This window comes from Grammomys surdaster, unplaced genomic scaffold, assembly GCF_004785775.1.
Source record: "Grammomys surdaster isolate TR1022 unplaced genomic scaffold, NIH_TR_1.0 264, whole genome shotgun sequence".
Lineage (NCBI taxonomy): Eukaryota > Metazoa > Chordata > Mammalia > Rodentia > Muridae > Grammomys > Grammomys surdaster.
Genome location: NW_021604705.1, coordinates 6185639 through 6199125, shown reverse-complemented (window position 1 = coordinate 6199125; position 13487 = coordinate 6185639). Strand labels below are relative to the sequence as shown.

The 13487-nt window shown below is 38.2% G+C and overlaps 1 protein-coding gene across 1 annotated transcript in view; it reads right to left on the bottom strand.

The window, feature by feature from the left end:
• Nucleotides 1-12285, bottom strand: part of Sema3e (semaphorin 3E) — a 230035-nt gene extending 217750 nt beyond the window's left edge. The window contains exon 1 of the mRNA XM_028776074.1: nucleotides 11572-12285. Within this exon, the coding sequence (XP_028631907.1) occupies nucleotides 11572-11686 (115 nt within the window). The 5' untranslated portion in view covers nucleotides 11687-12285. The remainder of the gene's footprint in view (nucleotides 1-11571) is intronic.
• Between the last annotated feature and the right edge of the window lie 1202 nt (nucleotides 12286-13487).

Sequence of the window (13487 nt, the reverse complement as noted above, 5' to 3'; positions counted from 1 at the left end):
GAAATAAATGAGCAGTAAAAGGCAAAAGAGCGTTCCTAATCCAGAACCACATACAGTGGGTATGACATGCTGACTAATGCAGAGAGGCAGTTGTCTTCTAAAGGTAATTACGTACGCCCAAATAAAACTGCATATAATAAAATCCCAGTAGAACATTTACTTTACAGCACTGTAAAGGATCTGATGTCTTTTTTAAGCAATTATTTCCTTTTTAGCCTATAGACGTTGATATAGATTTCCCAGTTTATTTCTTATTTTTATTATTTTTCAATTTTATTTGTTATTAAGATTTAAATCATTGTCTTTTTTTCTCCTTCAAATATGAAAAGTCTTTGTACAATCCTAACGAGACATCTGATTTCAATTTGGGCATACACACTGTAGAGGGAGTGAAAATAAATGGCCAAAAAAAATCTGTCAAAAGCGATGTCCAACGCATAACCTTTGTCTTTAAGTGAAAGATATAATGATGGGGATAAAATTTATTTCTGTTTAATGAAATTATAATTGACTGAACAATAATATTTTCTTCTTCTTATAGTTCCTTGAAATTTGTAAAAATTTATAAAAAAATAAAGTATATTAATATCATAGAAGTTTAAACACTTAACTTCTCATGACTTTAACAAATTAGTATAGAAATTGATATTTTAAGTGATTGTGAAATCCATTACAGTGTTTTATAACTTCTTTCACTTTTTTTCTTTCTGGACATAATAAAAGGGAAATATCTTGAGATCTCATCTTAGTGAAAATATGCAATGGTACATATATTTGAATATTCTGATAAACAAAACTTTTTAACACTTGACTGTGAAAATTTCTTTAGTTTTCTTTTCATTTTACATTCTAATTATTAGTGATGCGGTTCTTCTAAGAATAAGTGTGATTATTTCACCCTAATCCAGAGTCTAAGCTGACATCATGCTCAATGTTTGGTATTCATTCTGCCCAATTTTACGAACTTGGCCTACGATATTCATCCAGTCAGAAAAAATGTAGAACATACACAGTGCTACAGTGTTAAATTGGAAAAGAATTGTTTTTCCTTTCTTCATTTTTACTATTTTCGCTTATGGATTTTGTGTTTGCCTAAGATGAGAGAATACATGCAATAATAGAGAATTATTCTCAAGCATTTTTACCTTCCTTTTTTTTTTTCAAAATTCCTCCCTATATGTGGAAGTTTTATATATTACAGATAGATAGGTGCATAGATAGATAGATAGATAGATAAATAGATGATAGATAGATAGATAGATAGATAGATAGATAGATATCAAATTCAGATACTTTACATAGGAAAGCTGGGATTGGTGTCTCTATTTGTAATTGTGTTGAGAAGACAGGGACAGGACAATCCTTTCAATTCACTAACCAGTCATTTTATACATATTCAAACTCCTGACAAATGACAGACTCTATCTCAAAAAGCAAGGTAGATGGCTCCTGAGGAAACAAGGCATGGTCGACCTCTGGCCTCCCCATGAATATATGCACAAGTACATATGCACAAGTCCCCACAGAAACCCACAGTTCTCTACAGACCACCTCTGCACACACAAACATTTTAGAAATGAAATGATTGTATCATCTACTTATTTATTTTAAAGTCTTTTATTCTAGTTTCTAAAGCTAATCAAATGATTCCCAATTCTGTGTTTATTTACTCTTTACAAAACAGTGAAAATGTATACTTTTTCTAAATTGGTTATATCCATTAGTTTATGTCCGTATTTAAGTAGATTGTACTTAATCAATCTGGTATTAAAATTAAAATAAAAGAAACAGATTAGAGATAATGAAATATGTTCCCAGCTGACTATGATTAGTTACAAAATTATTACTTGATATTTTATTTTATACAATCTTAGAAAATTTCATGTAAGTTCTTAAATTTGGATGAGAAATGGGTATCACTTTTGCATCTCAATATTTATTTTCAGAATTTTATATTGATAAATCAAGGACAACATGATCAAATTATGCATCAAATATCCTTCCACAATCAAAACAAAACAAAATACTTTGTTTTGACCAGTGAAGGACAGTGCTCAAAAGCCTAAGTGCTGAACAAGTTACTATTCTTTCCCAATAACTGAGCTGAAGTCACGGGTTTCTTTTATTGTTTCTTTTTTTTTTTTCAAAGATTCATTTATTTATTTTATGTATGTGAGCACATTGTCCTTGACACACCAAAAGAGGGAATCAAATCCAATCACAGATGGTTATGAGCCACCATGCGGCTGCTCTTAACCACTGAGCCATCTCTCCAGACCTCTTTTATTGATTCTTTGTGTTTGTTTCTCCAGGATTTGTCAGTGTGGGAATGAACAGGATGTTGCAATGGAGTTGGGAGATGGTAACTGGACCAAATGAGAGGCGATGAGCAGCTGAAGGAGTCTCTGGTGTAGCCCTCGTGCATTCAGACTGCTTCTGTGCAAACCTCAGACATCGTCTTCCAAGTGTAGTCTGGATTGTTTCAAAGCACTTTGGGTTCCTTTCTAGTACCTTTGGAGTAGAAACCCTTTTGAAGAAAGAGTAGAAGATAAGTTTTCCTAATGTTTGTTCACTGATGTGCTCCCGGGCCCAGACATCTCTTTTTCTATGATGTCTGATATGAACATATTTATAAGTGGCATCCAGACAAAAAAATTAAATAGGTAATATTAATGTCATTATGTAGAGCAATTATATCATAGACATTACAATACATAATAAATCATATTACATAACTAACATTCACTAGAGACAAGCTAAACAATCAAAACTGCTACCAAAACTTTCAGAATCTGCACAGGCAAGATTGCTCCAGGAGTACAAGTGGCCAACATTAATAATCTGAGTCAGATTCCCAGGAGCACATGGTAGAAGGAGAAAATTAGCTCCCCAGAGTTGTCCTCTGATCCCCACATACAGGTCATGGCACATAAGCCCACATTCTTGTACATAAATAAATAAATAAATAAATAAATAAATAAATAGATGCAACTAAAGTTGTTGGTCTTTTAATTTCTAAATCTACCTGAATTTTTATTAATTATATACCCCTTATACTAAGTAAATGAATATTTCTTAAATTCTCACAGAAATGGTGTATGTGTGTTGGGGGAAGGGATGACTGAACAAATGACACAGGTTATACTAGTATATGGAGTAGATGTACCAACTAGAAAATGGGTAAGTAGACATCTAGAAGCCTGTGTCTCTGACACAATCATCCAATAGACTGCTACTCTCTGATCAACAAATGCATACACATCATGTTTAATTAATTTAATTACACCTCAGCTTCTGAGGGTACTTATCACGACCAATCCTACAATTTGAATATTAAAATATTAGCTGGGTGTCATGGCTCAGGCCTTTGATCCCACCACTCAAGAGACAGAGGCATGTGGATCTCTGTGAGATCAAGGCCATCCTGGTCTACAGAGAGTTCCAGGACAGCCAGGGCTACCCAGAGAAACCTATCACAAAACAAAACAAACAAACAAACAAACAAACAAAAAATACTGTATTTAGCAGTAGCCTTAAATCAAGTTGGCTTTTATTTGACCATAGGGTAGAAGCTAACTAAAAAAATGTTTTTGTTTGAAAACAAACAAAACCACCATAGCAACCACCCACTCAATAACTACAGGTTTCAAAAATGACTTGAATAATTTTATTCACAAATATTCTCCCTTGACTTCAAGTAGCTTAAAGACATTTAAAATTCTATAAACTAAGGAACATTATAAAGTCACAATATCAAGTTGTATCTCTATGTTGTGGTACATTTTTTCTGTAAGGATCACAAAGGGACAGAACACTTCCAGTCTCAGAGCTCGGTGACTTACAAGAATAACGAAGCATAAATAAGATACACTCGGAGTTCAAATCCAGAAACTTAAACATCATTAATCTGTATATTCCCCAAAATAGCACACCGTTTCCCAGGTGTGTAGGTTTTAAAGATTCTGGAGAAATCACACACACACAGGGAGGTCTATCAGGAGAAGAAAGGGGTCTTTGCATTTGTGAAGTTGGGAGCGGCCTGAGACAGCACGTGGTCCACAGTAAACTTTTCACTCAGGAAAAGAGCAATCAGGAGCAGTAAATTGCTGGAAGCAACGCTGTGAACACGTTTTGTGTTGGCCTTTTGATCTACAGTATGTTTTGAACTCACAATTTAAAGGCCTGTTCATTTCCCTCATTTCCAGGAAAGGACGGGTCAGCAGGCCCAGATGAATGCTATTCTCTCTCCCTCTTTTTTTCTCTTTCTCTTTGTTGCAGCTCTATCTGACTGTGAAGCTCTGGCTACCTGAAATCACCGGTGGGATTTATTCTTAGAGACTCCACGCCCCCACAATAACCTATGACTCAACCCTCTTTTTATTCTGGTTTTCCCAAGCTAAAACTCAAAACACCGAGAGCACAGAAGTTGGTAGGTTTGCACTGATAACAGTCTATCTTTCACCTAACTCAAGGTTAGCTAGATTACGTCAGTTAACAGCTTCAGCTGCCTATCCTAGTCTGCCCCGCCCTACACTCCGACTGCCTCAGTCTCCAGCACCCTTCAGCCTCAGCTACGACCCTGAAAAACAGGCCGATTTCTGGTTGTATAGTGTGTATTTCATTATAAGATGCATTTCAGCAAATTTCGAGTAATTTGAGTAATTATAAACTTTTTCTAACTAAAAGGTCTTGCTTTCTGCTTATCAAATTGGATAAAAATTAAACGAAGTTTGAAGGTAAGCTGAGGATGAATGTCTTCGCTTCGTCCACCACGTTGTTTTCTTTTCATTTCTTTGGCCTAAAGTCAGGAAAAGATAAGAAATCGCTGAGAAAGAGCTGGGAGAGAGATGGTGCCACGGGCACATTGGGCAGCACAGGAACAAACCGGCAAAAGAGGAGGCTTTCATCACCGAAGAGTGGCACATTCATGCAAAATAGTGTTTTTAGAAAAATAGAAGGTTGTTCATAGATGAGAAAGTGGGAGATGCCCCCAAAGGACTTCCTGAAGCCCTGCTGTTCCGCTCACCAAGGGGAAAGGCGATGAATGGAAAGACCAGGCTAAGGCCCTCCTCTAAAGTATCCTTTATTGAAGGAGCCATAAACAGTCACTCAGGATGCCTCAGTTTCCTTGGGACTTTTCTCACCCCACCCCATTATACTCGCCTTTGGAAATCAGTGTCTAAAGGCGTTTAGCCTTGCTTGTATAGCAATGGGCATTCAAGGAATTCCAGCTGAGTGGAAGGAGTGAGTCCTGTCCCAGCCATCTTACCTTGTTTGTCCCAGGAAAGACAGAGCAGAAGGTTCTCTTTCACTTTCAAAGCAAACAACACATGCTGAGTTGATAGCCGCCTACCGGACACTGTTTAGACTAGCATTGCTCAGTGTGGTCTGGCTTTTGTAATATCAGCTCTATTGTGCTTTACAATGGCGGGACTACAATTACCTTTGTTAGGTAGGTATTTTTAGGATTTGATCTGTTGTCTCCCAGGTGCCAGCTGGTAAAGTTCCAACTTCCTTTAAATTATTAACAAAGTAATTCTACAGTAACTTATAAATGCAAGGGAGTCCGAACACTGCCAACAATTTGTAGTCACCTACAGTGGTCACAATGGCCTTTCAGGAAAACTTTTGCCTTTAGGGAAAACCCGTGATAAGTATCTTCTCATATTTTAAATTGGAAGCTTAAAGTTTGCTAGTGGTTCCTTTTACATCTAAGAAGGAAACCAGCATAAATGTTGCTCTCAAGTCTCTTCTGGTTCACTGGGTTATTTTTGAAAGACTTCCTAAGGGTAAAGTATTGTGCCACATCAATTTGTAACATCTTCCCTGATCCCTCCCAATCTGCAAATTAAGTAAATGCTGCACTGCTTCAAAGCTAAGAAGTCTCTTGGTCACATAACCTAAGTTACTAGCTCAAGCTACAGAACCGGAAGCAAGATTTAAATTAGGCATGCTTCATCATAACCTAGAGGGATCGAGGTCATCGAAATAAGAATGGGAGAGGTTTTGTAATGTCTGAGCCTCAAGTACTTGTTCTGTTTACCATTCCTGCACTGCTAACCCTTAGGCAGGGAACAGAAATGGCTGAGAATGTAAGTAAGGTACCAGCTATAGATGTGGAAATTCATTGTTCAGTTTTTAAAAACGTCAAACAAATCAGTGGATTCTCTTGTATTTTTTAGGAGCCATTGAAATGTAACCTGTAAGATTACAGGTTAGAGCACCGAGGTAATAGGTGGGAAGACCTTCATCTACATAAGAGAACTTCAATAAACAGCGCTGTTCTTGAATAATAATTGTCTTGCCCACTACAGTCTCATCACAGGAAGGCAAATTCTCAGTCCGGAAAGATGTCAGTTCTTGAAATCATTAGTCATGAAAGAAAACACCCTTACATAGATTTCCTCTTAGAAAGCATTTTTTGCAAGTTCAACTCCACAAAACATATTATAATTCTTCACATTTTGTTCCATGTTTACTTCTTACCATAAACAATTGGTTAATAAAACCATCATTTAATTCTCACCAACACTCCCTAATGGAGTCTGGCATGTGGGTTAATGTTTACTCCCAAGTCCTATTTAACTACTGTGGTTATGAATCATGCCTTATGACCAGTTTTTATTTATTAACACCCAGAGATGTGTGACTAATATCACTATTGATAATGCTTAGTTACTGGCTAAAACCAAAACTCTGAGCTGGGTCATAAAATACCAGCTTAATCACTGCCTTGTTTTTATTTTTTTATTTTTTCATTTTTTCTGGATAGAAAATAAATACCAGTCTCTAGGACATTCACAAAAAGCTTTTCTTATCATTGTGTTTTAATGCCCTGGTTTGATAAATGTCAAGAATTTTAAAATGTGAACAAATATTGGCTATGAAAATGTTGAAGAGGGCTGGAGAGATGGCTCAGTGGTTAAGAGCACTGCCTGCTCTTCCAGAGGTCCTGAGTTCAATTCCCAGCAACCACATGGTGGCTCACAACCATCTGTAATGGGATGTAATGCCCTCTTCTGGTGTGTCTGAAGACAGCTACAGTGTACTCGTGTGCATAAAATAAATAAATCTTTAAAAAAACAAAACCAAAAAAAGAAAATGTTGAAGAGAAAGATGGAGTAATAATCTTTGAAGCTGCCATAACTAAGGACCAAACGTATAAAGGTGGCATTTAGAATGAATGGTCCATAAGAATCAACCATAACATTTTTACATTACTTTAGACCTAATTCTTCCTTGTAGGGAAGCACTATTTTAACATTTGCCCATATATAATCCATTCCCTACGGTTACTAGCCTTAGGACATGCTGCCTTCCAAAATAATCAACTCACAGTAGTGCTTAATAACTATTAATAATATACACCATTTTAGATTATAAAGAATGTCCACAAGTATTGTAGTGACAGTAGATCCTCTCTAACTCTGTGTGAAATTTTCGAGGAAGGCACCATAACAATCAGTATTTTTCACATTGATTCAGAAAGTGCCATTATTATGAAGAAGAGTAGGACATGGAGCTGCTGATGTCAAATCCTGAGCTCTCTGAACTGTGACAAATCTGGATATACAGAGTTAGGTAGAATGTCTGAATACAGACATACTGATTTACACTTGCAAGTTTTATGTGCAAGGGTATCTATTCAAAGCCTAAATCCCCGTTTGTAATGTCAACATATCTTGACTTAACTGCCTTTTTCCCCAAACATCCTAGGAGAACTCTGTCTTGCTGAAGCAATCACTCTGTGTCTTCGGTGACTGTCATTCCTCAGGGGGACTTTGAACTCCTATCTTCCTGACTCTCCTAATTGACTGTCCTTGATTGGAGTCTCAGTTGACTGGGACTTTCTACAGTGCTTGTGACTGGTTCTTTGCTATTTTGTTTTTTTATTTGTTCCTTCTCTCAACTCCATTCTCAAGAAGGTTATTTTTGCCTTCCCAGTAACCTCATTAATGCAGGATGGTGACAGATAAGGAGAGAACAGTTATCAACATGGAGCAATCCAGTTCACCAGGGCTCCTCCTCATTCTTTCCAGTTGCTTTTTCTGGAGAATCACAAACAGTTTTTAAGAAAACTCTTTGAACAGAAAGTTCGTTCTCCATTAATCTCACCAATATTAGGCTCCTTAACTAGAATAAACAACTGTGGTGCACATGATGCATGGCTACCCTTGTACTTTAAATTTTTTGCCTTATATAGTCAATCCCAACTCAAATCTTGACTGAAAAATTCTTTCAGGGGGAAACAGCATCTTGCCACTTAATTTTTTAAAAATGTTTTCACTTGTTAACTAAACTTAATTGTTCTTATAAAACTCATCAAGAGATACATGTATTCTCAGAATAGTAGTTGCCTTGTCCTTTCATGTACTCTACATGCCCCAAATTGACACATTTTCTAGATAATAAGATGGATTGAGATAGTAAGAAAAACTGAGGACTGAGGACTATCCCATCACAGGTGAAGAATGCTGGCAAATTAGCAAGAGGGTGCTCTCTCTCCTGTACTTCCTTTCTACTCAGAAGCCTTCTTCTGCAAAGGTCTGTTTAAGAGAAGACCATTGCCACAAGTAGAGAAGAACTGAGAGCAGATGAAAATGAAAGGACCAGTTGGTCTCTAGGTATGTTTGTAGAAATTAACTCAAGGTTTGTATATGACAGCCAAACCTCCTCCTTCTCAGGAAAAAAAAAAAAAGATTTTGTTGTTTCTGCTGTGACCTTGGAAGTGCAAAGTAAAAGAAAATTGATTGTCCTTCTCCCACTTGGCATAGACCACCACCATGAGAAGAATGGTGGACACACACAACATGGAGCCTCTAGGGAGCTGACCATGCCACTCCACAGGGTCAGGCAGCAGCACAGAAGTGCTGTGTCACATATGCCTGTACATCTTACTTTGAAAGACTGAAGAACCATTGGTAATATCAATCACTTAATTCCTCCTGTTACTGAAAAATCTAAATTACTGTCACCATTCAATTCTTCAGATTAACCTGCACTGCATGTTTCCTAATATTTGAAGACTCTTGGAACGTCTACTGAATTCCAGAGTGTGGAGAATGGTTCATTTTGTGCTGACTGAACTGGATGTCCTTGCTCTGACATTCCTTGCTTTCCCTGTCACTGAGGAACCTGTGGTACAGCAAGCATTTGCTGCCCCAGGTTGCCTCTCTGGTGTGATCTCATAGCTGACTCTCCTAACTAAATTTCAAAAGTAAGAACATTTTATTTGAAGATATCGCTACAGTGTCTTCATATAAAAGTATCATCATAAAATTGTCTGTTTAGCCAGGAGAAGAAATGTCAAAAAGAAATCTTGTGAGAGGATTCAGTCTAGTACACGCAAATACGTGCAGATCCTTTCACAACATATGACACGGCTCATAAAATCAGTTACACTCATTTCTCTAACTAAGAGAGACATCCTGAAGTCAAGCTTGATTAAAAAGAAATTATTTAAAGGCGATTGACTGTGCCATGGAATTTTGTTACACTGACCAAATTATGAGCTCTCCTGTGCAAAATCAAATGAGGCAGTTTGGAAAACATCCTGATACTGAGCTATCAAAAACCAAGTGTGCCTGAAGTATAAAGGTTAATAGAAGGCTTAACAGGACAGCAGCATGTCGAAACCAAGAGCCTATCCATTGGTCTTCTTTCTTCTCTACATTTTTATTCAGTTATCCAGCACAAAAAAAAAAAAAAGGAAAAAAGAAAAACTATGGCAAAGTTGAAGCTAGAAGGGAGAAAAACAAGCCCTGTATCCGTCCATGACTCATGTGTCCCTTTGCCTACATTCCATCCTTCCTCATTACCTAATGTTACCTTTCCTTGCTCTGCTTTCTAAATCTTACACTACACCTATAGCTAACCACGCTTGCTCGATGTTTACACGCACATGGTACAGGTATTATAGGATCCAGATTTCAGAATGAACACACAGTGCTTTCTTGAATGAGTTTGGTTCACAACACTTAACAGTGTACTTCCCAAGTCCATACATTTGCATGCAGATTGTGTGACTTCGTTTTTCTCATGAAATCAATATGAAGAGCTGTAGCCTTCATATGTAGTGACAGTGTACACTCAGAAAAAGAAATGAGGAAGAAATAACTCATTCATAATATCTCTAGGATAAATAACTCTCAGAAGAAACAGAACCAAATTATTTCTTTCTGACACCCTCATTTCTCCATATTCCACGCGTCACATTTTACACTTTGATGTATTTGGTTACAACTTCTTAGAAATAGAGGCCTTGCTACCCATCATAATATAGGGTCCCAAATCAAAAGGCATGTGCTAATGCAGGACACTGCTTCCTAAAGATGTTACAAATGTATGTGTTTATGTACTTAATACATTTTTGGAACCTAGTACTTATGTTACAAGAACATTATTTAAATCAAGAAGATATTCATAATTTTAAGTATTAAGACGAGAAATTTCTACAGTCACCATTACATTTACTGCTGTCCAATAAAAAGACAAAAAGGCCAATTATGTCATACAAAACTCAGACCTTCTGGTTCTGCCCTCTGCTGAAAAGTCTATCTTGTATTCAGAAGCGCAGGTTCTGTTCTTTACATAGTGAAAGACAATTTAAAAGCTTACTCGGTTGAATAAAATGGCTCTTATGTAATCCGTATTATTGCATCTGTTCTCTGTCTTAATTGGTGGTGGTAATGAATACTTCATTCCCAATAATTTATTCCAAATTCCTTTTAAGTCAACAAAATCACTTCCTCTTAAAACAGAATTTGCTCCTTATTTGTTTGGTGACAGGAGGGCTCATGATTGGTTTTGACTGGTCCTGATGCAAAACCTATCTTTTGATCATTTATTTATGAATATGATGTAGCTGTGTGCAGAATAAAAAAAACAGTCAGCTAGACATTCAGTAAAAATAGATGAATGCACACTTAAAAGAAACGGCTAGTGCATAGTAATATTTAATCAGTATAAGTCAATTTACCATGATTGCCAATAAACTACTTTATTTTGCCACACATTAAAATATTCTAATAACCAACTCAGTGTGAAGGCTAGTTTGTATTATTTGTTAGTCATTTTAATTACATGGGGATGATATCATTTTTTCCTCAGTAATTTTCTCCTCTCAATCTCATTATAAAGAAAGCAAACAAAACACCCAAAAACAACGACGGCAGCAGCAACAAAGTGTATCTCTACTTTTAAAGCCTGATCCATATACCTCCCATAATGCAAGTGGTGGTATTTCAATACCTCCATCTCATTCGGTGGATTTAGCCTTTCCAGCTATTAGCATCTGCGCCCCACCTTCTCAGTTCTGCACAGCGGTGAGTGAACTTCTCCAGAATAAGATCTGATATTTCTAGGGCAAAAATAACACCTCCAAGTTGGCACTTGATTTAACACTTTTTCCAGATGAGGTATGATATGTTAACTCGAGGTGCTTACAATCATGGTAAGGGTTGCAATATGTTTCAGGTGCACTTTCGGGGTCCTAGGGGGATCGTGAACCCGTGTTAAGTGACTTTCCATTTGGGCATATTCCTAACAAAAGGATAAGGAGAGGTAACCTACCTTTATGTGACAGGCGTAGCCTGGGGTAGGAGGGGTTCGCGGTGTGACCTGGGGTCCAGAGCTCCAGCAGGTAACCCCAGAGCAGCAAGGTGAAGATGTGTCCGGCCGGTGCCATGGTGCGTGCTGACTCTCTTCTGGCCCCTGCAGCGACACTTTAAGACGCGATTGAGTTTTACTTAGTACTTCCCTCCAGGGGCAACTGCGGGCGACAGGCTTTGTCACAAACAGAAGGGGCTGTCATCAGAAAATACCATTCCCAAGTGCCATTTGCCCGGCAATATTTGGATTCTCAAAGCCTTTCTGTCCTGGGAACCGGTGGGTTAGAAGCGCGTAGCAAGAGGGCATTCCAAGGAGCGCGTCTGGAGAGCCGGGTCCCGGCTGGAGCTGTCGCCGTCACCAAGCTGCGGAGTGAGGAGGAGGCTGTGGCTAGCTTCAGTCTCCCCGCCAGCTATTCATTGAGAAAACAGCCGGAGCAGAGCAGCAGCCTCCCCCAGCTCTTCCCCCAGCCTCCCCGCAAGCCTCCCAGAAGTCAGCCTCCTGCACTGACTTGCCGAGCAGCTAGTTCGTATTCGCCTCTCCTCTCGATAATTAAAAGCAAGAAGTGCCACTTGCGCCAGGAGCGCAGGATCCACCCAGTGGGGATGCCGCCTGTCAGCGCTCTGTTTACAGGAAAGTTCAGGCAGGGTTGAGCCCGCGCGCGTTTCTAGGAAGTGTCTCCAGCCCACGTGCCTCGCCGCATCTCCCGGGCTCTGACCCGCCCTCCAGCCTAGGGAGACAGGTCCTCACCCTGACGGGGCGGGGCCAGGAAGACCTGCAGAATACTCCGATTAAACGAGCTTGTGAAAGGCTAAGACCGTGGCCTCGGGAAGGATTTCAAATTGCTCATTCACCAAGAGAGATCTTTGAATAAGCCCACCGTCTAAATCTGTCAGTAGTATCCAGGAGCCAAATTAATTTGTTCACTGTTTCCACAGAACCTTGTTCACAATTCAAGCTTTCTGTATTTTCCGTCTTAGAAATGTTACTTTTGACTCTGTTGAGGAAAGTGGATATTTCAAGAGCCTGCGAGGGAAATGTCATTTTTCCATCGTTTCATAAATGAGTTAGTATGAAAGAAAATATCTGCCGTAGATTCATATTCCTAAAGCAAAAACACATATATCTCACCTCACATTTTAAAAAGATTAAAGGTCAAGGTATTGGTCTTCTGAGACTGTGGGTAAAGTTGAGCCTCTCTACCTGGTGGGTCTGGGTAAAGCAAGCATTAAAGAACACAGGATGTGAAGTACCTTGGAAGTCAGTGTTGTGCACTTTCAGAGTTTATTTTCATGACACCATGTTTATGTAAATAAACTTAACACAATAGGTCAGCTTTTCAATCAGTTTCAAAAACTAAACCAAACATTCTAGAGCTGCCGGAATGGAAATAAATTGTATTATTTCAAGATAGTAATAAGCTGTAATAGCTGTTTGGTCTGACAGCTGACAGCTAAATAGTAAACAAACGACGTCAGCTATGGTGACTTTTTCTCCTTGTTCTTTATTATATATAGCAATGGCTGTGGATAGGTTGTCAGAATTATGTGCTTAAAATCATGTGATTATAACAAAAAGATATCTTAGGTCATTCCAATAACCTACATTCTATATAAGCAAGAAGTCCAACCAGGCATTCTTTACCCCTTTTTAGAGGATGGCATGTCCTTATACAAGTAGAGTATTTTTAGCAAAATGTAAAAGTTTACTAGAGATTATAAATAATTAGATTTTCAAAGTTCACAAAAGATAACAAACTCTAAACATTACTTAACACTGGAGTACCATGAAGCATGTAGACTTTTAACATGGAGTAGTCTTTGTAGGCACTTCACATGCTAAAAGCCAGGCAGATGAGCTACAGACCTCACTGTGACACA